The following is a 23,450-nucleotide window of genomic DNA, read 5'->3' as shown; positions in this document are numbered from 1 at the left end:
AGGGGACACAGGGACAGGTGAGAGCACACCTGAGACAGGTGAGAGGACACAGGGGACACACCTGGGACAGGTGAGGGGACACAGGGACACCCCACACCTGGGGCAGGTGAGACCCTGGACAGGTGAGACCCTACAGGTGGGACCAACCCCACACCTGGGGGGACCCTCTGGGGTCACCTGTGTCCCTTTGGGGTCACCTGGATACACCTGTGTCCTTCTGGGAGGGTCTGGCAGTTACCTGGGCAGGTCACCTGTGTCCCTCAGGGATGTCACCTGTGTCACACCTGTGTCCCCTGTCCCCTCACCTGTGCGTTCCCTCGGTGCTGTAAGGATGTCACACCTGTGTCACACCTGTGTCCCACCTGTGTCCCTGTCCCAGGTGCGCTCCCTGGGTGCTGTAAGGATGTCACACCTGTGTCACACCTGTGTCACACCTGTGTCACACCTGTGTCCCTGTCCCAGGTGCGCTCCCTGGGTGCTGCAGTGGCCACCGGGTCCCGCCAGGTGTCGCTGTTGGAGCTGCGGCTGCGCCAGGGGGAGCAGGAGAGACAGGTGAGGGACACCTGGGGACATTGGGGACACACCTGGGGACACACCTGGGACATTGGGGAAACACCTGGGACAGGGGAGGGACACCTGGGGACACACCTGTGGACATTGGGGACACACCTGGGGACACACCTGCGGACATTGGGGACACACCTGGAACAGGGGAGGGACACCTGGGGCCATTGGCCCCACCTGGGGACACACCTGGGGCAGGTGAGGGGACACCTTGGGGACAGCTGGGGGGTTGGGGACACCTTGGAGCCCCACCTGGGGCCAGTTTGGGGACAACGTGGGGCTGTTCCGTGTCCAGGCCCTGTCCCAGGAGCGGCTCCGGGCGGAGGCGGCCGAGGAGGAGCTGGGGAAACTGGGCCAGGCCCTGAGCCGGTACTGGGGGAACTGGGGGTTACTGGGGGGGACTGGACTGTCCCCATCGCTGTCCCCAGGCTGTTGGGGACACTGGGGGTTCTTAGTTTGAATTGGGATGAACTGGGCTGTCCCCCGAATTTTGGAGACACTGGGGGTTACTGGTTTGAACTGGTTTGAACTGGTTTGAACTGGTTTGTACTGGGCTGTCCCCGTTGCTGTCCCCAGGCTGTTGGGGACACTGGGCGTGGCCCTGGCCGATGTCACCGTGGCCGTCGGGGCCCTGGGGACCCTCAGTGAGCGCCTGGGACGGGCCCAGCGCCGACTGCAGGGTCAGTGACACTGGGGACACTGCAGGGACACTGCAGGGACACTGCAGGGACACTGCAGGGATACTTTGGAGGCTTTGTGGGAGGACTGGGGACACTTTGGGGACACCTGGGCACACCTTGGGGACACTTTGTCAGGACTGGGGACACTCTGGGCACAGTTTGGGGACAGTTGGGGGGTTTGGGGACACCTTGGAGGCATTGGGGGAGGGCTGGGGACACTTTGGGGGATTTTGGGGACACCCTGGGGACATTGGGGTGGTGGGGACACTTTGGGGACAATTTGGAGGTGTTGGGGGATGATTTGGGATGCCTGGGAACACCTGAGGGGGGTCTGGGACATTTTGGGGACATTGGGGGGACACTTTGGGCCTGTTGGGGACACCTTGGGCCATTGGGAATGGTTTGGGGGGGTTGGGAACACTTTGGGAGGGGTAGGGATGCTCCTGGAACACCTTGGGGACACTTTGGGGACATTTGGGACACCTTAGGAGGGATTGGTGACACCTTGGGGACTGTGGGGACACTGTGAGGACACTGGGGACACTGTGGTGGCCGTGCCCACTGTCCCTGTCCCAGTGTCCCCTCTGTGCCCAGCGCTGGTGGCCTCGGGGCGGCTCTGGTGGCGGCGGAAACCGGAGGGGACAGCAGGGGACAGCAAGTAAGTGACACTGGGGACACTGGGGGTGGCACTGGCGACATTTGGGACATCGGGGTGTGACCCTGGGGACATTTGGGACATTGAGATGGCCCTGGGGACATTAGGGGTGGCCCTGGGGACAGCAGGGTGACACTGGGTACATTGGCAGGTTACTTTGGGGACACTGGGGACATTGGGGACAGTGGGTGACTGACACTGGGGACACTGGGAGTGGCACTGGGGACAGTAGGCACAGCAAGTGAGGGACACCAGGGGTGGCACTGGGGACAGTGGGGACATTGAGATGAGCTTGGGGACATTTGGGGGTGACCCTGGGGACACTGAGGGACTGGCATTGGGGATGATGGGGACAGTGGTGACACTGGGGCCATCAGGGGTGGCCCTGGGGACAGTGGGGAGTGACACTAGGGTCACCCTGGGAACACTGGGGTGGCACAGGTGACATCAGGGGATGGCCGTGGGGACAGTGCTGAGCCCGGGGTGACACAGCAGCTCTGTCCCCTCTGTGTCCCCAGCACGGTGGCCCCGGAGGTGACATCGGAGAAGGTGAGGGGGTGGCACCGAGGGGACACCAGGGGTGGCTCTGTCCCCAGGGTGTCACCCCCATGTCCCCCCCAGGCCACCAAGGGTGGGGACAGGACCCAGCCACGCCCAGGCACAGGTAGGTGTGTTCCCAATGTGTCCCCAAATGTCCTCAAATCTGTCCCCAATGTCTCCAAACGTGTCTCAAATGTGGCCCCAGAGTCCCCAAATGTGTCCCTAAATGTGTTCCCAATGTCCCTCCCTAGTGTCCCCTCAGTGTCACCAAATGTCCCCAGATGTCTCCCAGTGTGTTCCCAAATGTGTCCCTGAGTGTTCCCAAATGTCCCTCAGTGTGTCCCCAAGTGTGACCCCAGTGTCCCTAAATATCCCTTTAATGTGTCCCCAATGTCCCCAGATGTTCCTAAAAATGTCCCTGAATGTCCCCAAATGTCCTTCTCAACGTCCTCTCAATGCTCCCAAATGTGTCCCCAAATGTCCCTGCGTGTCGCCAAAGTGTCCCTGAGTGTCCCCAAATGTCCTTCAACATCCCCAATGTCTTCTTTAGTGTCCCCTCAATGTGTCCCCAGATGTGTCCCCAGTGTCACTCCAGTGTCCCCAACGTGTCCCCGCAGTGTCCCTGGCCCCGTTGGTGACGCAGCTCCAGGCCCTTGGTGCCGCCATCCTCGGGGACACTGGGGACCCAGCAGTGCCAGCGCCCCCATGGGGACACCGGTGACGTCATCGGGGACATGGGTGACATCATCAGGGAGTGATGTCACTTCCAGGACAGAGATGACGTCACTGTGGAGGTGATGATGTCACTATGGTGATGTTGATGATGTCACTATGATGGTGATGACATCATGGCTCTGCCCCAGCCCTGGCTTGGTGTCACTTTGTCCCCACCCAGCCCCTGATGTCCCCAGAGCTGCCACAACCATCCCAGAGGGTCCCCAGAGAGTCCCTGATGTCCCCAAGGAGCTTCTTTGGTGTCCCCAACCTCCCCCAAATGGCCTCCTGGTGTCCCCACATGTCCCAGGAATGTCCCCAGTTTACCCAAGGTGTCCCCAACCCCTCCCAGTGTCTCCAACCCCGCCCAAAGTGTCCCCAAAGGGGGACATGGTAACAGAAGCTCCCTTGGTTACAGAAGTCCTGCCCATCCTGTGCTGCCATTGGCTGCTGTGCTCAGGACTGAGAGCGCTGATTGGCTGGGTTTGAAGGGGGCGGGGCTAAACACAGAACGGGGCCTGAACCAGTACAGACTCAACTGGGAACTGGGATAAACTGGGAACTGGGCCTGAACCAGTACAGACTGAACTAGAAGTGATCCCAAACCAGTACAGGGGCTAAACTGGGAACTGGGATGAGCTGGGACCAGTGCCTGAACTGGTCCGGGAGCCACAGTGATCACTCACAGACCCAGCACTGCTTCTGGTTTGTACTGGTTCGTACTGGTGCATATTCCTCCATAGTGATTTATGCTGGTTTATACTGGTTTGTACTGTTTCATACTGGTCCATACCGGTCACTGGCCATACTCCAGCCCTGCTGTGTGTTTCCTGTGCTCTCCCAGTGGTGTCTGAGCTGCAAGCGCGGGGGACAGTGGTCACAAGGGAATGGCTGCGGCCTGAGGGTCAGCCAGAATGGCCACAGGGGAACAGCCACAGCCTGAGGGTCAGCAGGAATGGCCGCAGGGGAATGGCTGCGGCCTGAGGGTCAGCAGGAATGGCCACAGGGGAATGGCTGCGGCCTGAGTGTCAGCCAGAATGGCTGCAGGGGAATGGCCACAGCCCGAGGGTCAGCAGGAATGGCGCAGGGGAACAGCCACAGCCTGAGGGTCAGCAGGAATGGCCACAGGGGAACGGCCACAGCCTGAGGGTCAGCAGGAATGGCCACAGGGGAACAGCCACAGCCTGAGGGTCAGCAGGAATGGCCGCAGGGGAATGGCCACAGCCTGAGGGTCAGCAGGAATGGCCACAGGAGAAGGGCTGCGGCCTGAGGGTCAGCAGGAATGGCCGCAGGGGAATGGCCACAGCCCGAGGGTCGGCGGCCTCAGGGTGAACGGCCATAGCCCAGGCTCAGCCGGGCGCGCCGCTCGCCCTTGGGCCGTTGCCACCGAGCGCTTCCTGTGGTCCCGGCGGTGCCCGGCCTCACCGGCGCGTGGGCCATGAGGCCACTGCGGCACAGGAGCTCGTGGCCGTGCAGGTCCACCAGTGTCCAGCTGGGCAGCGGCGGGTTGGTCAGCAGGGGGATGTCCCAGTGTGGTCACTGTGGTGGTGGCTGGCTTGGGTTTGACGTAGAAGATGGCGGGCAGGTCCAGCAGCATGGCCAGAGTGGCGGCGGTGTTGTCTGGCATGATCCACACCGGGCCTTTGTCATTGTCATAGTTGTCATTGCTGTCATCATTGTCATCATCACCATCCTCCATGCGGATCTTGATCTCCTGGGATGGCAGAGACGGGGATGTCGCGGTGGCCATGCGGAGCTGGAGGAGCTCCATGGTGGTGGCGTGGGTGGCCCAGGAGGAGGAGAAGGAGGAGGAGGAGGAGAAGGAAGAGTCATTGTTACCATGGATTGTTCTGTCCCCACCTTGGATAGTCCTAATGTCACCATGGATAGTCCTAATGTCACCATGGATAGTCTCGATGTCACCATGGATGGTCCTGATGTCATCATGGATTGTCCTGTCCCCAACATGGATGGTGCTAATGTCACCATGGATGGTCTTGATGTCACCACAGATGGTCCTGATGTCACCATGGATTGTCACATTGTCACCATGGATTGTCCTGTCCCCACCATGGATAGTCCTAATGTCACCATGGATTGTCCCCTCACTGCCGTGGGAACCCCATGAGGACAATGATGATGACAAGGGTCCTTCTCTGCGGTTGAGCCAAAGGGCCACAACAGAGGGTCCAGGAGGAGGAAGAGGAGGAGGAAGATCTTTCTCCACCATGGTTGGCACGCAATGACCCACTGGGAGCGTGGGTGGTGTGTGACAATGACAATGGAGACTCTTCACTACCATGGACTGCCCCTGATGACAATGGAATCCCTTCATGACCGTGGTTGTCTTGTGATGATGATGATGATAAAGGCGAAGACCCATCAAGACCACGGATGGACTCATCTCCATCATGGACATTCCATAAGGTTAATGACCCTTCAGGAAGACGAATGGTCCTTGGCGATGACGATGAAGACCCTTCACGACCACAGACAGTCCATGATGATGATGATGAGAAAGGCAAAGACCCATCCAGACCATGGATGGCTCTTGAAGATCAGGGATGGACCCGTCATGGTCATGGATAACCTTTGATGACGACAATGACAGTGAAGACCCATCAAGGCCACGGATGGACTCACGACCATCACAGATGTTCCACAATGATGATGACCCATCAATGATGATGACCACGGTTGTTCCTTTACATGGTCCCATCATGACCATGAATGTTCTGTGACAGTGCTGATGACAATGATGATGACCCATCATGACCATGAACACTCCGTGATGATGACAATGCCCCACCACGATCCTGCTGACCCCATCCCCCTTCAGCTCCTGCAGGATCTGTCAGCATGGCTCCACCACGTGCCCCATCTGCAGCACGCTGGCCACCAGCAAACCCCAGCTAGAGCCCTCCAGGACCCCCAAATCATCCCCAGGATTTTCCAAAACCCCTCCTAGAGCCTTCCAGGACCTCTCGGGAGCCCCCAAACCCCACCCAGGACCCCTCAAGGCCCTCCAGGTCCTCCCAGATCCTCTCCAGGAATTGCCAGAACCCCCAAACCCTCTTGGGACCCCTCAAATCCTCCCCAGGACCCCTCAAATCCTCCTCAGGACCCCCAACACCCCCCCTCTGAGGCCCTTTTCTGTAATGCCTCCAATTGGGAATAAAAGTTGACTTTACAGAAAGTTCCTGGAAAACTGGGAATTTGCTGGAAAATCAATGTTTATTCCCAATCTGAAGCATTAAAATACAGGAACTTTCAGGAAAATAAACTTTTAATGCCAATTTGGGGCATTAAAAACTGAGAATTCCTTGGAAAAATCAACGTTTTATCCCAGTTTGGGGCATCTGGGGGGTCTTGGGTCCTGTTTTTGTGGATTTCCATGGAATTCCCAGTATTTTAGGGGTTTCCAGGGAATTCCCGGGATTTTGGGGTCCTGGTCCCATTTTTTTGGGGATTCCCGTGGAATTCCCCGGATTTTGGTGGGGGGTGTCCATCCCATTTTTGGAGTATACCTCCCCTCTTTCCCCCCCCCCCCCCCCAATCCATTTCAGTTTCGAGTCTCAGACCTCGCCACCGGCTTGGCCACGCCCCTTTCTTCAGGCTGACCAATCAGAGCTTGGGCCGGGGCCTAGGGGATACCGCCTGTCTGGGGTGGGGTGAATGAGGTCCCAGAAGGTGATTGGGGTCCTGGAAGGGGAAATGTGGCCTTGAGAGTGGGGGGCTCAGAGTCCTGGCAGGGGAAATGAAGGTCCTGGGGGGGTAAATGGGGTCCTGGAAGGGTAAATGAGGGTTCTGAAGCGTTCATTGGGGTCCTACAGATGGAATTCAGGACCCTCATCTAACCTGCCAGGACCCCCATTTAACCTGCCAGGATCCCAATTTACCCCTTCAGGACCCTAAATGATCTATGTGGGATCCCATTTCCTCCCTCAGGATGCTCATTCCCCTGCCAGGACCCAGTTCACCCCCTCAAAACCCCATTTTCCCTTCCAGGACCCCATCTGTCCCCATAACCGTGGAAACAGCACCCATGAGTGACCAGGGCTTGCTGGGTTGGTTCCTGTCCCCAAATATCCCCAGTGACGTCACCCCAGGAATTCCCATCAGTATTTGGGACAATTTTAATGAAAATTCCGCAGATTTATTTCAAATCCTGTGCTGGGACAGTGGCAGGGGACAGGTGACAGCAGCGATGTCCCCAATGGTGTCACCACCCCGATGACATCACAGTGGTGACATCACTGTCCTTCTAGCAGCCTCGGGATGTCCTCAATGGCTCTTTGGCACCTCTCGGCCACCGCGTGGGCACCGGGGCCACCAGGGAGCCTGCGGATGTCCCCAAGTGTCCTCAGGAGGTGACGTGTGGCCAGGCGGCTGCTGGCCTCCCACAGCCGCTCGGCCTTGGCCACCTTGGCCACCAAGCCCTCGGGGACATCAGGGGACGCCTCATTTGTCCCCTTCAGGGCAGCCTCGATGTCCCTGAGCCAACACTGCAGCTCCCGGGGGAACGCGGTGGCTTCGTCACACGCAGCCACCAAGCGCTCCAGCAGCCCCAGGGCCACCTCTGCCCGCTGTCCCCTCCTGGTGGCCGCCCCCCCCCTCGCTTCTGGCCACCATGGCATCTTCCATGGCCTTGGAGGCTGCCTCCATCTCTTTGCTGGCAGCCGCCAGCCGGGCCTCGTGCGCTGCCTCCTCCGAGGCCATCTTCTCCTTGTCCAGGGCCAGCGGCAGCTGCCTGGCCTCGGCCACCAGGTTGTGCAGAGCTGTCCCCCAGTGGGTGGCCTTGTCCTGCAGGTCCCTGGCCTGGGTGTTGGCGGTGGCCGCGGTGGTGGCCTCCCTGGTGGCCGCGTCCCTGCAGGCGTCACGGAGCTCGGTGGCCTCTCGGGCCAGCCGGGCCCAGCTGTCCTCGATCGTGGCCACCGCGTCCCGCCAGGCACTGGCTGCGGCTGTCACATGGGCCCAGGTGGCCCCCAGGTTGGCCCTAAAGGCAGCCAGGGCCTGGCCCAGGGAGGTGACACCTTGGTGGTCCAGAGTGTCCTGGAGGTGACTGATGAAGGTCCCCAGGGCCACCTGCAGGGACCTTGGGGACACGGCCAGCAGCACGTCCCCGTATGGCCCGGCCACAGTGACTGCCAGCTCACCAAGCGTGGCCACCACGGCCACCAGCGCCTCCAGCAGCTGTGGAGGGGAAAGGGGAGGTGGCAGGGACCTCGTGGCACTTGTGCCCTCCCGAGGTGGCCCCTGTGCCCTCCCAGTGTCCCGTTTGTCCCCTCCCTGGAGGGCTCTGCTGTCTCCTCTGTCCCTGTGTCACCCCCTCGTCCCCTCTGCCACCGTCGGTCCCCTCCAGCCCTCTGTCACCTCCCCCCTTCCTGCCACGCCCCTGTCCCCTCCTGTCCCTCCCTGTGTCCCCTCCGTTTCCTCACGTCCGCCCCCCCCCCGCCCCGCGCCGGGATTGTCGCACCTCGCGGGGCTCCATGGCCGCTGGGGACACTCCGGGGACTCTTTGGGGACACTTCGGGGACACTCCAGGAGCCGCTGGCCGGGATAGGGGGGACACGCCCGGGGACACTCGGAGCACACGCGGAACGGGCACGGCCGGATGGGGGCAGGGCAGGGTGACGTCACCGCCCCCTCCGCCCCCCCACCGCCCGCGGGGCCAGGGCGGGGTCCCCAAATTCCCCCCCCCCATGTCCCCAACGGGTCCCAATGTCCCCAACAGGAGCCCAATGTCCCTTCATGTCCCGTTGGAGACACTGGGGACACACCGGGTCCTGTTGGGGACACTTTAGGGACATCGTGGTGACCCAAAACGGGACAGGGGACGTCAGGGTGGCCCCGGTGTCCCCAAGGGAAGGACACGGGGGTGGCACCAAGGTCTCCAATGTCCCTCGGAGTGTCCCCGTGCCCCGGCGGTGACAGTGCCACCCCTGTGTCCCCACCCTGTCCCTACCCTTGCCCCGCCAGTGCCCGCTGGGCCACCTCCAGCCTCCGTGCCACCTCCTCGTGCTCCTTTCCCGAGGTCGCCAAGTCCTCCACGATGTCCCCGAGCACCTGGGCAGCGCTGGGGAAGCCCTGTCCCCGTGTCCCCCACGGTGTCACCTCCCTGTCCCGGGTGACAGCGGCCACCAACTTCTTCAGCGCCCGCGTCACCTCCTCCAGCTGCCCCAGCACATCTGCGGTGACCTCGTTGGTGGCCGCGGCAGCCTCAGCGCTGGCCCTGGTGGCTGCCACCCGCCGGGCGCGATCCCGCAGGCGCAGGGCCATGTCCTGCTGGTGGCCCGCAGCAGTGGCCAGGTGACGCCGCGATGACTCCAAGCCCCGCCAGGCCACCTCGCAGGACACGGCCACCACGGTCAGGGCCAGCAGCAGGTGACCGTCCTCGGCCACCCCCAGGGCGGTGCGGGCTGAGTCCAGGGACACTGCGGGGACACCACACAGGTGGCATCAGGGACACAGCAGTGCCACCAGCCCAGTGTCACCAACCCAGTTCCAGCCAAGTGTCCCCAGCCCTGTCCCAGTGCCACCAGCCCAATGCTCCCAGTGCCAGCCCAGTGCCACCGCCCCATTGTCCCCCTACCTATGTCACCAGTATCGCATATAGCACCAGCCTAGTGTCACCAGTTCAATCCCAGTGTTCCCCACCCCGTCCCAGTGTCCCCAGTCCTCTCCCACTGTCACCTGTTCCAGCCCAGTGCCACCAGTTCTGTCCCACTGTCACCACCCAAGTGCCACTACCCTGGTGTCACCCACCCAGTTTCAGCCCAGGGTCCCCAGTCCTGTCCCAGTGCCACCGGCCCAGTGCTCCCAGTTGCAGCTCAGTGTCCCCACCCCATTGTCACTGTGCCAGTGTCACCACCCCAGTGTCACCAGTTCAATCCCAGTCTCCCATCCCGGGACAGGGGAAGGTTTCTACTGGTTTGTAGGGCTCCATGCTGGTCTGTACTGGTCTGTACTGGTTCCCTGCATCCCCTGCTGCCCCATGCTGTTCCATACTGGTCTAGACTGGTCTAGACTGGTCAGGGCAGGGGAAAGTCTCTGTTGCTCTGTAGATATTCATACTGGTCCAAACTGGTCTGAACTGGTCCCCCCTGCTCTATACTGGTTCATGCTGATCCTTACTGCTCCATAGTGCCTTATACTGGTCTGTACTGGTCTATACTGGTTTATACTGGTCAGGGCAGGAGGAGTTCTCTGCTGGTCTGTAGATATTCATACTGATCTATACTGGTCCGAACTGGTCTGAACTGGTCTGTAGTGCCTCCCACTGAGGCAGTACAGACTCACAGTACGCAATACTGCCACAGTGTACTATGAAGGTGCATACTGGTCTGAACCGGTTTATACTGGTCCATACTGGTCTATACTGGTCTGAACTGATATACACTGGTTCAGGCAAGGGGAAGTTCTACTGGTCTGTAGATATTAATACTGGTCTATACTGGTCTGAACTGGTCTGAACTGTCTCCCACTGTGGCAGCACAGACCCACAGCATACAGTGCTGCCACAGTGTGCTCTCAAGATGTATACTGGTCTGAACTGGTTTATACTGGTTTGAACTAGTTTATACTGGTCTGTACTGGTCCATACTGCCCCATATTAGTCCATACCATTCCACACTGGTCCATACTACTCTATACTGGTCTGTACTGGTTTATACTGGTCAGGATGGGGGAAGTTCTCTACTGGTCTGTAGATATTCATACTGGTCCATACTGGTCCATACTGCTTTATACTGGTGCTTACTGGTCCATACTGGTCCATACTGGTCCGTACTGGTTTTTACTCACACACGATCCCACACAGCACCATCAGCCCCATGGTCAGCCCGTGCCCAGCTCGCAGCCAGCGCTGGCACCGCCGTGCCCGTCCCTCCTCGCGTTCCAGTGTCGCCGCTGCCGCCTCGGCCATGGCGCCGATCTGCCGCAGCCGCTGCTCGTCCTCATCCCCCAGGGTCCCCAGGGCCACCGCCGGGGCCACCGCAGCCTCCCGGGCCCTCTCCAGCTCCTCCCAGGCCACCCGGGCCTGGCTCAGCGCAGCCTCGGCCTCAGCCAGTGCTGTGGGGACACTGTCTGGTGTCCCCAAGGCCTCGGCCAGGGCCACCAGGGCCTCCAGGGCCCAGTGCCGTGCGGCCTCTGCTGGGGCCACCTCGGGAGGGAGGGCAGGGGGGGACACCTGGGGACAGGAAAGGGGGGTTAGGGGGGTAGAGGAGGGGTTGGGGGGATTCTAGGGGGAGTTTGGGGGGTCCCAAGTGGGATTTAGGGGCTCCCAGATGAGGTTCCCCAGGGATTTGTGGCTCCCCAGTTGAGAATTCTCAAAGATTTGGGGTTTCGCAGATGCCCAGGTGAGGATTTGGGGGAGTCCCAGGTGGCCAGGTGAGGGTCTCAAGGGACTCCCAGGTGAGATTTGGAGGGGCCCAGGTGAGAATTCCCAAGGATTTGGGGTTTCCCAGGTGTCCCAGGTGAGGCTCCAGGGATGTTTTGGGGTTCCCAGGTACCCAGGTGAGATTATGGGGAGTTCCACTTGAATCCCCCAGGAATTTGGGAGGTCCCATCCCCCTTTTCCCCGTCCCCAGGCCCTCAGAACTCCCCAGACTCCGGAACTTTCCACTTCCCTTTTCCCTCCCAGCCGCACCCATGGCCCTGGGGATCCCCAAACTTCCCCAAATCCCCCCAAATCCCTCCCAAATCCCCCCAAATCGCCTCAGGTACCTGCTCGGAGCGACCCCAGGGTTTTGGGGTTCCCACCTTGAGCTCCATCCCAGTCTCCATCTAGAGGCTGCTGCCGGAGCTCTGAGGGCAGAGGGCGTCGAGGCTCGGGGGAGGGAGGGCCCCACGCCCTGATCCTCCCCCGAGGGGCAGAACTGGGCCTGCCAGGACCTCAGGGAACCTTTTGGGGCTGGCTTTAACCCCTCGGGGCCTGGATCCATCCATCAGGGCTCCATTTCCCTGCCAGGACCCCAGTGACCCCTCAGGGCCCTGATTTCCCCGGACAGGACCCTGATTTACCCCCATTCATCCTTTCAGGACCCCACTTACCCCTCAGGGCATTCATTTATCCCTCATGAACCATTTCCCCCTCACGATCCCATTTATCCTTCCAGGACCCCATTGACCCCCTCAGGGCCCATTTACCCCACACAGAGCTCTGATTTCCCTGCCAGAACCCAGATTTGGAATTGGTTTTGGGGATTGTTTATGAAGATCCAGCAGGATTTGGGGTCTGGGATTTGGGATTGTTTGAGGACCCAGGACTGGAGATCTTTTAGGATCAGGATTTGGGGTATCTGGCAGAATTTGGGATCTGGGATTTTTGGGATCCAGGGTTTGGGATTTGAGAGCATTTAGAATTGGTTTTGAGTGTCCAGTAGGATTTGAGATCTGGGCTTTGGGATTGTTTGGGATCCAGGATTTGAGATCATTTGGGACTATTCCTTGGGATCCAGCAGGATTTAGGATCTGGAATTTAACACTTCTTGGGATCCTGGATTTGGTGTAATTTTGGAATTGCTTGGGATCCAGAATTTGAGATCATTTGGGCTCATTCCTTGGGATCCAGCAGGATTTGGCATCTGGGGTTTGGGATTGTTTGGATTGGTTTTGTGTATCCAGCAGCATTTAGGATCTGGGAGTTTTTGGGATCCAGGATTTGGGATTTGAGAGCATTTGGTATCATTCCTTGGGATCCAGCAGGATTTGGGATCACTTGGGAACCCTGAGGCCCTCGCCCCCGATGTCCCCAAGGGGTCCCTTTTACTGCCCTTCCCACCCTCCCATTGATGGCCCCGCCCCTTTCCCACGCCCCATTAATGCCCGCACAGGCCCCGCCCAGTTTCGTTTCCTTCCAGGCCCCGCCTCTCTCCACGCCCCATTCATTGCCCGCCCCTTCCCGAACCTCAGGCCGCGCCCCCTCCGCTCCCCATTGGCTGTTGCTCCCCCTCCCCTCCTCCCCCCCAATCCCCGCCTCCCCTGCTCCGCCGCTCCCCATTGGCCGAATAACGCGGGCCCGCCCCTCTGTGGGCGTGGCTACAAGACCGATCGGCGTTGATTGACAGGTTCCGCTCAGCGGCGGCCCCGGGGGGTGCAGCCAACGCGGCTCGGGGGGACCGGGGAGGGGCTGGGCGCGTTTTGGGGGGGTTCAATCAATGTGGGGGGGCCCAGGGGTTGCCAGGGGGATCCTGATGAGTGTGGGGGAACCCATGGATTGGGGAGTCGGGGGTAGGGGGGGGTCCCCTGAGTGAGGGAAGGGCGGTGAGTTGGGGGTCCTAGCACTCTGGGGGATGGGTCATGGACCGGGGGGGTCCCAGCGCTTTGGGGGGGTCGGTAAAGGGGAGGGAGGCAGTGAATGGGGGGATTCCGCTGCGTGGGGGTGCTCTGGTAAATTGGCGGGAGGGGCCCTGGTGATAACGGGGGGATCCCGGCTGATAACGGAGTGGGAGACAGGACCGAGCCCCAGGGGACCATCACACTGCCATTAAATTGAGTGCACGGTGCACACATGAGCAAATAGATTATTTTGTACCAAAGAGCAGCCACAAGGAATTACCAATAATCAATAATCAAGTACCAGAGCAAAAGACTTGTGAAAGTATTTTTTTTGCAAAAGCCAATGCAGACTTACAGCTGCCAATGCAGAATTGCAGCAGCCAATTATTAAATTGCCATTTATGACCCGGCTGTGCTGAAGGCACGGAGGAAAGCTGGAAGCTGCTGAGGGGTCTCATTCACCTGTCCCCTGTCCCTGAGTGTCCCTGAGTGTCCCCAGTGATGTCACCCCAGGAATTCCCACTAGGATTTGGGACAGTATCAATGAAAATTCCCAGAAAATTCCTCGGATTTGTCTTAAATCCCATGTGGGGAGGGGAGAGGGGACAGGTGACAGCAGCGATGTCCCCAGTGATGTCACCGCCCTGATGAGGTCACAGCTGTGACGTCACTGTCCCTGCAGCAGATTTGGGATGTCCTCGATGGCTTTTTGGCACCGCTCGGCCACCGCACGGCTGCTGGGGCCATTGGGGCCACCACGGCCATCATAGGGACTCAAGAGGAGGTCGTGGATGTGCCCAAGTATCCCCAGTAGGTGACGCATGAACAGGCGGGTGCTGGCATCCCAGAGCCGCTTGGCCTTGGCCACCAAAGCCACAGGGACATTGGGGGCTGCCTCATTTGTCCCCTCTAGGGCATCCATGATCTTCATGAACTGCAAACTTATGTAAGTGATAAAGTCGCCGGCTTTGTTGCACATGGCCGCCAAGCGCTGCAGCGGCTCCAGGGCCATTTCTGCCCAATGTCTCCTCCTGATGGCCGCCCTCGCCCACCTGGAGGCCACCACAGCCTCTCCCATGGCCTCATTGGTGGCCATTGCCACCTGGGCATCATGCTCAGACCCTGCCAAGGCCTCCTCCTGCCTGTCCAGGGCCACCATGAGCTGCTGGGCAGTGGCCGCCAGGTTGTCCCCAGCTGTCCCCCTGTGGGTGGCCTCGTCCTGTGGGTCCCCGGCCTGGGCGTTGGCTGCATCCTCGCAGGCATCATGGAGCTTGATGGCCTCCCAGTACAGGTGGCCCCAGCTATTCTCAAGTGCCTCCTCCAACTCCTGCCAGGCTCTGTCCACCGCTCTGACATCAGCCCAGGTGGCCCCCGGGGTGGCCCCAAAGGCGGTCAGGGCCTGGCCCAGGGAGGGGACACCAGGGTGGCCCAGAGAGGTGACATCACTGTGGTCCAGGGTCTCACGGAGGCTCCAGGTGAAGTGCGTCAGGGCTGTGTGCAGGAACTCTGGGGACACGCGCTGCTGCTCGTCCCTCTGTGGCCCAGTCACGGCGGCCACCACCTCGCCCAGGGTGGCCACCACGGCCACCAGCGCCTCCAGCACCTGGAAAGAGGACAGGGGAGGTGTCAGTGACCTGGTGGCATTTGTGGCCGCCTGCAGTGGCCCCTGTGCCCTCCTAGGGTCCCCTTTGCCCCTCCCTGAGGGCTCTGCTGCCCCTCTGTCCCTTTGTCACCTCCCTGTCCCCTCTGCCACCCCACCCCTCCCCCCCTCCCCCCCACCGCACCGGGACTGTTGCACCTCTTGGGGCTCCATGGCTGCTGGGGACACTCCGGGGACACTCCAGGGACACTCTGAGGACACTGGTGGGGGGCGAACACAACCAGGTGACAGTTGGGCCGCGCGGGAAGGCAGCGCAGCCGGAGAGGGGAAGCAGGAAGAGCTAAAGTCACTGCCCCCGGCCAGGGCGGGGTCCCCAATGTCCCCCCCGATTTCCTCGACGGGACCTCGATGTCCCCTCAGGGTCCCCAAAAAGGCCCAAGTGTCCTCTGATGTCCTGTTGGGGACACTTGGGACACACCAGGGTCCTGTTGGGGACACTGCCAGGACATCTGGGACATCGTGGTGACCCGGGACGGGGGGAATCAGGGCGGCCCCGATGTCGCCAAGAGAAGGGCACAGGGGTGTCCCCAAGGTCCCCAATAGGACCCCAGTGTATCCCCAATGTCCCCAGATGGACATTGTGGGACACTTGGGCCTTGTGGGGGACCTCAGGGCAACACCAGGGCCATGTGGGGACACTCGGGGGACATTGGGGTCCCATTGGGAACACTGGGGGGACATTGAGGACCCTGCCCTGGCTCCACAGGTGGGGGAAGGGCAGGGGGGACAGTGACATCATTGTCACCTCTTCCTACTACCTCCATCCAGCCGTGCCACGTTCCCGTGTGTCCCCAACTGTCACCCTGGTGTGTTCACCTCCCAGAGTGTCCCCAGAGTGTCCCTGGAGTGTCTCCAGCAGCCGTGGAGACCCATGAGTTCTGACAATCCCAGTGGGGGAGGCAGGGGGAGGGGACAGGGGGCACACAGGGGTGACAGAGGGGACAGGAGGGCGTGGCAGGAAGAGGGGAGGTGACAGAGGAGTAGAAGGGACTGACGGTGACAGAGGGCTGGCAGAGGTGACAGCGGGGGGTGGCAGGGGGTGGCAGAGGGGACAAGGGTGCTACAAAGGGACAGAGGGAACAGCAGAGCCCTCCAGGGAGGGGACAAAGGGACCCCGGGAGGGCAAAGGGGCCACCACAGGAGGCCACAAGTGCCACCAGATCCCTGACACCGCCCTTCCTGTCCCCTTCCCAGCTGCTGGAGCTGCTGGTGTCCGTGGTGGCCACCCTGGGCAAGGTGGCGGCCACCGTGACCGGGTCACACAGGGACGTGCGGCAGCGCGTGTCCCCAAAGTTCCTGCCCGCGGCCCTGAGGAGATTCACCCAGAGCCTCCGTGAGACCCTGGACCACGGTGATGTCGTCTCCATGGGCCACCGTGGTGTCCCCTCCCTGGGCCAGGCCCTGGCCGCCCTCTGGGCCACCCCTGGGACCAACTGGGCCGATGTGAGAGCCGCGGCCAAGGCCTGGCAGGAGTTGGTGGCCACGCTCAGGGAGAGATGGGACTGGCTGGCCATGGAGTTTGCTGAGCTCTATGGAGCCTGCACGCACACGGGCTTCACCATGGCCATCGCCCGGGCCACCGACCTGCAGAACAAGGCAACCCGCCAGGATTGGGATATGGATTTGGAAGACCTGCAGGCCATAGTCCGGTTGCTGCCAGTGGCCCTGGGCATGGATGAGGGGGCCTGGGCAGGAGCTGTGCACAAGGCCCAGGGGGCTGCAGCCACCAACGAGGCCATGGGAGAGGCCGTGGTGCCCGCCAGCTTGATAAGGGCGGCCACCAGGAGGGGAAATTGGGCAGAGGAGGGACTGGGGCTGCTGGAGCGCTTGATAGAAGAGTGTGGCAGCGTCAGTTCGTTCTTCCAGGAGCTGCAGCGGCAGTTCAGGGCCATCAAGCCTTATCTGGAGGGGACAGAGCAGGCGTCCCCCAATGTCCCCGTGGCCTTGGTGGCCAAAGTGGCCAAGTTTGAGCACCTGTGGGATGCCAGTGCCTGCCTGGCCAAGGATCACCTGCTGGGGATACTTGAGGCCATTGACAACATCCTCTTGAATCCCTATGCTGGCCCAGGTGGCCGAGCAGTGCCACAAAGCCGTCAAGGACATCTCAAGACTGCTGCAGAGACAGTGATGTCACTGCTGTGACGTCATCAGGGTGATGACATCTCTGGGGTCATTGCTACTGTCACTTGTCTCTTCTCCACTCCCCATATGGGATTTGAGGCAAATTTGGGGAATTTTCTGGGAATTTTCATTGAAATTGTCCCAAATCCTGATGGGAATTCCTGGGGTGACATCACTGGCGACACTCAGGGACACTCTGGGGACACTCAGGGACATGTAGACACTCAGGGACAGAGCTGAATGAGTCGCCTCAGCAGCTTCCAGCACTGTGCCTGCAGCAGAGCCAGGTTATAAATGACAATTTAATAATTGCCTTCTGCAATTCTGCATTGGCTTCTGCACAATGTTATTGAACACAAGTATTTTGCTATGGTACTTGATATTGATATTGATTATTAATAATTCCTTGTAGCTGCTTTTTGGAGCAATATAATCTATCAATTTATGTGTGCACCATATAGCCTATTTAATGCCATTTGATATTATAGCCTAGGCCTTAAAACATTCGAAATAGACAAATATTAAATAGATAAATAATAAGTATTAAAATAGAAACTATGCAATATTAAAATGCTTTTGCATAACTGACTCAGGAGTAAAACAATTCCCTTGTTCCTCACACCTGTGGATCAGCCTCTCCAGGCAATAACAGTGACACAAACCTGAGAAGAATTTATGAATTTATCAGGGAGTGTGCAACAACAGGATGGAACCAGAAGAAGAAATAAATAATATTAATCTAATCTACAGAATGCCCTGCAGACAAGTCAGAGGTTAAAACCAAACATGAGCTCCTGGAACATCCAAACCTCCCGGGGATGTTTGAATAATGTTGTAACTCAGGAATGTGTTTGTACCCCTGCAGTGGAACCGGATCTGGAAAACAGTGGGTTAAGTTTCGGAGGAGTTCCTTGGCCAACAGCTACAATCCTTTTATAGCCCTTATCAAACTTTTACAATTTTCAAGGAGACAACTTTGTTTCTCACACCCGGCTGCGATCTGGGGGGCCCCCCCTCTGCTGAGCACTGACCCCGCCCCGGGTGTCTCTGGAACCCCCAAAAACGGCAGCCACGACCAGCCCTTGTTGGGGTTGGGTTTTCTCTGTTCTTTCCTTGTTATTTGTGGAATTTTTTCCCATGGAGTTGCTGAGAGGCGCTAATGGCTGAGTGCTTGAGAAGGCGGGGAGGGGGAACTCCTCTGGTTTTTGGGAGTTTCTCTGGGAGGAGGGAGCAGAGATACCGGGAGAATGGGGGGCAGGGGTTGGGGGCAGCCTCTTTCTGTCGCTCTTTGGCATCGGAGGAGGGTGGCCAGGCTGTCACTGCGGAGAGAATTCAGTGGCATCGCTGGAGCTCAGCCCTGAGGGACCGATCACCGTCTGCTCGTGTGCCCTGGGAATCCTGAACTTCGTGTGCCCCGGGAATCCTGACCTTTGTGTGTCTCGGGAATCCTGAATTTTGTGTTGTTAAAAACGAGAGCGGGCTCCCGGTGCTAAAGTGATTTCAGCATTTATTATAAGAAAAAGAAAGGCCCAAAGCAAAGGGGCCTGGGGGCCGAGCAGGAGCGTTCCCGTCGAGGATGCGGCAGCGCCGGCGCTGGGGCTGCTCAGCAGCGATGTTCCCGATGTCCCAGAGGGAGCAGCACAGATTCAGTGGGTCAGAACCCCCTTTCTGTCCTGCTTTTTGTCCCTTTGGATTGGTTTCTTTTTGCATCCTTCACTTGCTTGAAGGTTTAAGGTGATTGGCCCATGACAGCTGTGTCCAGGCTGGCTGGTTTTGCTTGGGGGGTGGTGCACTTTACTGAGGTTTGTTATGGTACGCTGAGTATAAATATAAAATGAGTAGTTATAAATATATATTTATATAAATAGATATATATTTTATATGTATATATATTCTATATATTTAATATATAATCTATATTTTATATAGATATAAAAATAAACATAATAATATATAATATACAATAGATGTTTTATATATTCTATATTTAATATATTTTTATAAAAATACAAATGTTTTATGTTGATATTTATATATACATATATAAATGTATATTTATATAAATAAAAAAGAGTAGTTGTAAGAAATATAACTTTTACTATATATTAGCCAAACTAACAGTACATGCTTAACTATCTATCAACTATTTACAACACTTTCTAACCTATTTTTGACAATTCCCCCTCTAAATATTTGATCAGGCTTCCAGCCTGCATCAAATTTTTAGAGTTCAACTTCTACTTTTCTCAGTTTCTCGTATTGTTCAAGCACATCTCTGGCATTCTGATCACCCTGTTCTTTTGTTAACGTGACTTTTTCACCATTTTTCCTTTCCACGTTCCCTTGCAGCAGGATGCTGCTGTGGACAATGCCGGTCACTGTCCGGACTAGACATGGAATTACACACAGTAGTAATATTACACTTGCTAGTGCATGCACCACAAAGAAGACCAATTTCTTCCACCATTTACCATTCCAGGTGAGCAAGCTGTCCCACCAATGGGAGTCTCCAAACAAGGGGGTCCATTTTTGTGCTCCAGCATAGGTTAGTTTTCTATATTTTGAGGAATGTTTTTGATTACATTACTGTGGTCATGGATCTCTAGGCAGCATTCTGAAGTATTAAATTTCTCACAGATGCCTCCTTCCTCTGTAGGGAGGTATTCCGCTGCCAACGGGACCTGGTAAATTACTGATGGTGTTGGTTGTTGCTGCTGGTTTAAGAGATCAATAGTCAGAGTTGTTTGATTGGACATGATTTTGAAATAAACCAGGCAGGAGATTTTTTTCTTCTTCAATGTCTTTATTAAAAGTGATCAGCTGAAGGTTGGGAGGCTCAACGGATCCACGGCCAGGGTGACGCAGAGAAGGAGGAACGCGCAGGTTTGTCCACTAAAGGGCAGAGCTGGGGGGTCCCCTCTTACGAGAACAGTGGGAAGAGCCTCGAGCTTCAACTCTGAGTTTTCCAGGCCTGGCCTCTTGGTTCCAGCTGATGTCTTACCGAGGGGCGAGGGGCAACAAAGGTTCCCAGCATCTCTGCAGGCTCGGTACTCTGTTCCTCACGTCCAGACATCACTGCGATCTCTTCATTCTGTGTTTGCTCGTTGTTTTCTGAGTCCTTTCGGTAAGTTTGGTGGGGTAGCTTCCCATGGCATGCTGGTTCCGAGCTTATTTTGCATGCCCTCTGATGCCCCCTACCTTGTCCCCTCCTCTCACCGTCCGGGGAGAAGGGCCATCAACCTAGCCCCAGGCAGGGCTATACCGATACAAAAGGAGCAATTAGCGAAAACGACCGGTGATTACAATAACGAACAGGTAAACTCCACCTTGGCAGCAACTGGTTTAACTGGTTCACTCTGCAACTTTAAAAAAAAAAAAAAAAAAAAAAAAGGCATATTTTTTTACTTATAACAAGCTAACCACAAACAATCCTTTTTCCCAGGTAGTGTATCTTTTCTCAGTATATTTGAAACCATAGGAATAGAAACCAACAGGCCTCGTTGGACCCTCAGATCCTGCTACCAAATGTGTGCTGACAGCCCTGAGGAGGCAAATCCCCATTCCACCTGAAAGGGATCTGTGGGATGGACAGGGTCCAGTGCTTGGTGAGCTGTTGCTTCAAAAGTCAGCAATTGCAATGTTTCCCCCAATCCCATTTCACCCCTTTGCTGAGGAAATCATAAAGGAGAGTAAATGGGTCATTCTGGTTACTAAGAAATCTACTAGGTGTTTCTATAGGAGATACAGCTACTATGGTTTTTTGAAGGACAATTGATGTAGGTTTAAGTGTTTCTGAAAGCCCTAGAATTAAATGGGGTCATAATTTCTGGCTTTACAGGTGATTGCATCGGTAACTCATAGCTTGTAGTCGATTTTCTTTCATGCATCATTTGCAAGCAAGCAGCTTTGTGAATGTTTCCAGGGGTTGGCCGGGGGTACCAGCTCTGGTTAAAAGGTCTCCCCTTTCCAAGGGGTTGAGGCCCCTGCCCAATGAGCTGCACACTGAGTCAGGGACCATGGGATGCGTCTGTCTCCCGTTGTTAAGCACACCCCATGTTCCCAGCACCCACTGGCTGCTTGTTCTGACAAAAGAATCTGATCTCCCTCTGTGAGAGACACTTGGCATTTGTGCTCTGTTTCAGATTTGTGGGGGAGAAACTGCTTTGCAAGTTTTGTTAATTCAGTGGCAGTGTACGGGATTTCTTTGGTGGTCAAGATCCTCATTATTGATATAGCTGCATTCTGTTTTAATTAGTGGTTTCGTGCTATTGTAACAACAGTGTTCCCCACAATTTTTCATCAGAGCTAAATCTGTTTGAGGGTAATTTTGATTAATGTGAGGAGTTTCCTTCTTTTCTGTCTCTTTTGAGGAATCAGCATTATGTGAATTTTTAACATGCTCCTCTCTCAAGGCAGCTTGTAATAAATTATTTTCATTTTTTTCTTCATTTAATTGTTTTTGCAAAACCTCAACTAAGTTTTGAAGGGAGTCTATTATAGCATTTTCCTCACTTTTTCACCTAAAGTGAGTTTCTATGGCTGCTGTGAGACAGGCTCCCAAAACTGAGCAGAGGAGGGTTTTATTTTTGCCCAGTTTGACTTTTGTTTCATGTTGCAAAGAACATATTCTATCAATAACATTTTCTAAATTAAACCAATTGCAGTTTGCCCATTCTCCTCCTGGAGAAGGTGTGGCATTGTATTTAGCAAGCAGAGCATAAAATTCAGCTTTACCTTTTGCTCTGAGGTTTTGAGTCATTTTGTGAAGGGACCAAAACCACGACAGGGAGGTGCAAACTTAAGTTACAGAATCTCACAGCCTTTGCTGTGCTCCCCTTTGCTTCCCTGGGTAGGTGAAGGGACAGATCTGCCTGGGAGGCCCTGCTTAGTTTCTTCAGGTTGTCTCTTCCTTCCCAGACAGTGCAGATGCACACAAACACAACAGAAACAGTTCCCCCTTTTGCATGGAGAGATCATTTGTGAAATTCTGGAGACAGACCCCTCAACAGAGTATGGGGATTGCTTTTTACCTGCGTGTGCACAGTTTGCAGGAAATTCGCATCACACACCTTGTGGAGTGGAACTTCCTTCCCCTGGTACAGACTGCACACAGCCCTGCAAACCCCTCTGTCTGTCAGAATCCTGTCCATGACACCAATTTAATGTCGTGATCTGTCCTTACGAATGGGTTTGTGATGGTTCATGAATTGATCTCAGAGTGCAAAAGAACCCAACACGGCACAGGGGATTTGCAGTAATAATCAAAAACCAATGCATCTTTATTGAATGATCACAGCAAAATGCGTTAGGGGGAATTGGGGAAAAGCGGAAGAATAAGAAAAAAGAGGGAGGAAGAGAAAAGAAGGTATAGAGCTACCAAATGTAGAGAGACAAAATCCTTTGAAGTCTTCAGTCAACAGAGTTTGACTGGTCACATCAGGGGAGATCTCAGAGATTCTGGTCAATTCAAACTCCTATTATTGTCTTTTTAGATGGGGGAAGGGGATGAGTCTTGAAATTGAATCAAAAGTAGAAAGAGTAGTCTGTTGTAATTTCTGGGGGGGGGAAAAAAAAAAGGTATTGCAGAAGGGTACAAAAGTCCATATTCTCAGCAGTGGGTGAGAGCCATTGTCTCCTTGGTCCAATGGCCACAGCTGCAGGCAAACATCTGGCTTTGATCAGCTCGTCTCCCCCCACACCTCCCCTGGTTGGGGGTTTCAGTCCCAGCTCTTGGGAGGAGGGGGAGCTTCTCCACATGGGGGTCTCATGTCTCAGCCCTTGAGGGAGAGGCTTCTCCCATCTCAGTCCGTGCCTCACGGTGGTCGTGAAGCAGATTTGCAGTTTTCCGTGAGGACCACCAAAATAACCGCAGAAAAGTCCAGCCAGGCCATTGTTGTGAAGCAGGTGCAAGGGAAGAAAAGGGCAAGGTGTTCCCCTTCTCCTTTTTATTGGGTTCAGTCTTCATGGAAACAAACCTGCAAACTACAGCTGGGCAAGCCAAGGGCTTTGCTCAGGCCTCAGGGTCTTGGTGAACAACTCTCCTGAGCAAGACCAGGATTCCAACCAGGGACTTTTTCGGTGGTCCCAGTTTCTGTCCTTTTCACAATGATCCTGAGGCAGATGAGAGAAACTTCGGACAGAGACTGACACCGTCCTCAGCCACCCCTAGGGCAGTGCGGGCCAAGCCCAGGGACACTGCAGGGTCATGGGGACACCGCACAGGTGCCACCAGGGACAT

At 56.5% G+C, this 23,450-nt stretch overlaps 1 protein-coding gene and 2 pseudogenes across 1 annotated transcript; 1 reads left to right on the top strand and 2 right to left on the bottom strand.

Annotated features, from left to right (window-relative positions):
• LOC131570213 (uncharacterized) overlaps window positions 1–23,450 on the top strand; it is a 1,483,036-nt pseudogene that overhangs the window by 105,619 nt on the left and 1,353,967 nt on the right.
• LOC131570235 (zinc finger protein 271-like) overlaps window positions 1–23,450 on the bottom strand; it is a 558,758-nt pseudogene that overhangs the window by 59,647 nt on the left and 475,661 nt on the right.
• On the bottom strand, window positions 7,288–8,771 carry LOC131570280 (uncharacterized). Its single transcript, XM_058822644.1, has 2 exons — window positions 8,630–8,771; window positions 7,288–8,346 (listed from the first exon to the last, which is right to left on the bottom strand). The coding sequence occupies exons 1-2, from the start codon at window positions 8,642–8,644 to the stop codon at window positions 7,690–7,692; spliced, it is 672 nt and encodes a 223-aa protein (XP_058678627.1). The 5' UTR covers window positions 8,645–8,771; the 3' UTR covers window positions 7,288–7,689.

The sequence above is a fragment of the Ammospiza caudacuta genome, chromosome 33 (genome assembly GCF_027887145.1).
Source record: "Ammospiza caudacuta isolate bAmmCau1 chromosome 33, bAmmCau1.pri, whole genome shotgun sequence".
Taxonomy (NCBI): Eukaryota; Metazoa; Chordata; class Aves; order Passeriformes; family Passerellidae; genus Ammospiza; species Ammospiza caudacuta.
Note: the sequence above shows the minus strand (reverse complement) of the source record. Positions and strands in the feature narration are given on the sequence as shown.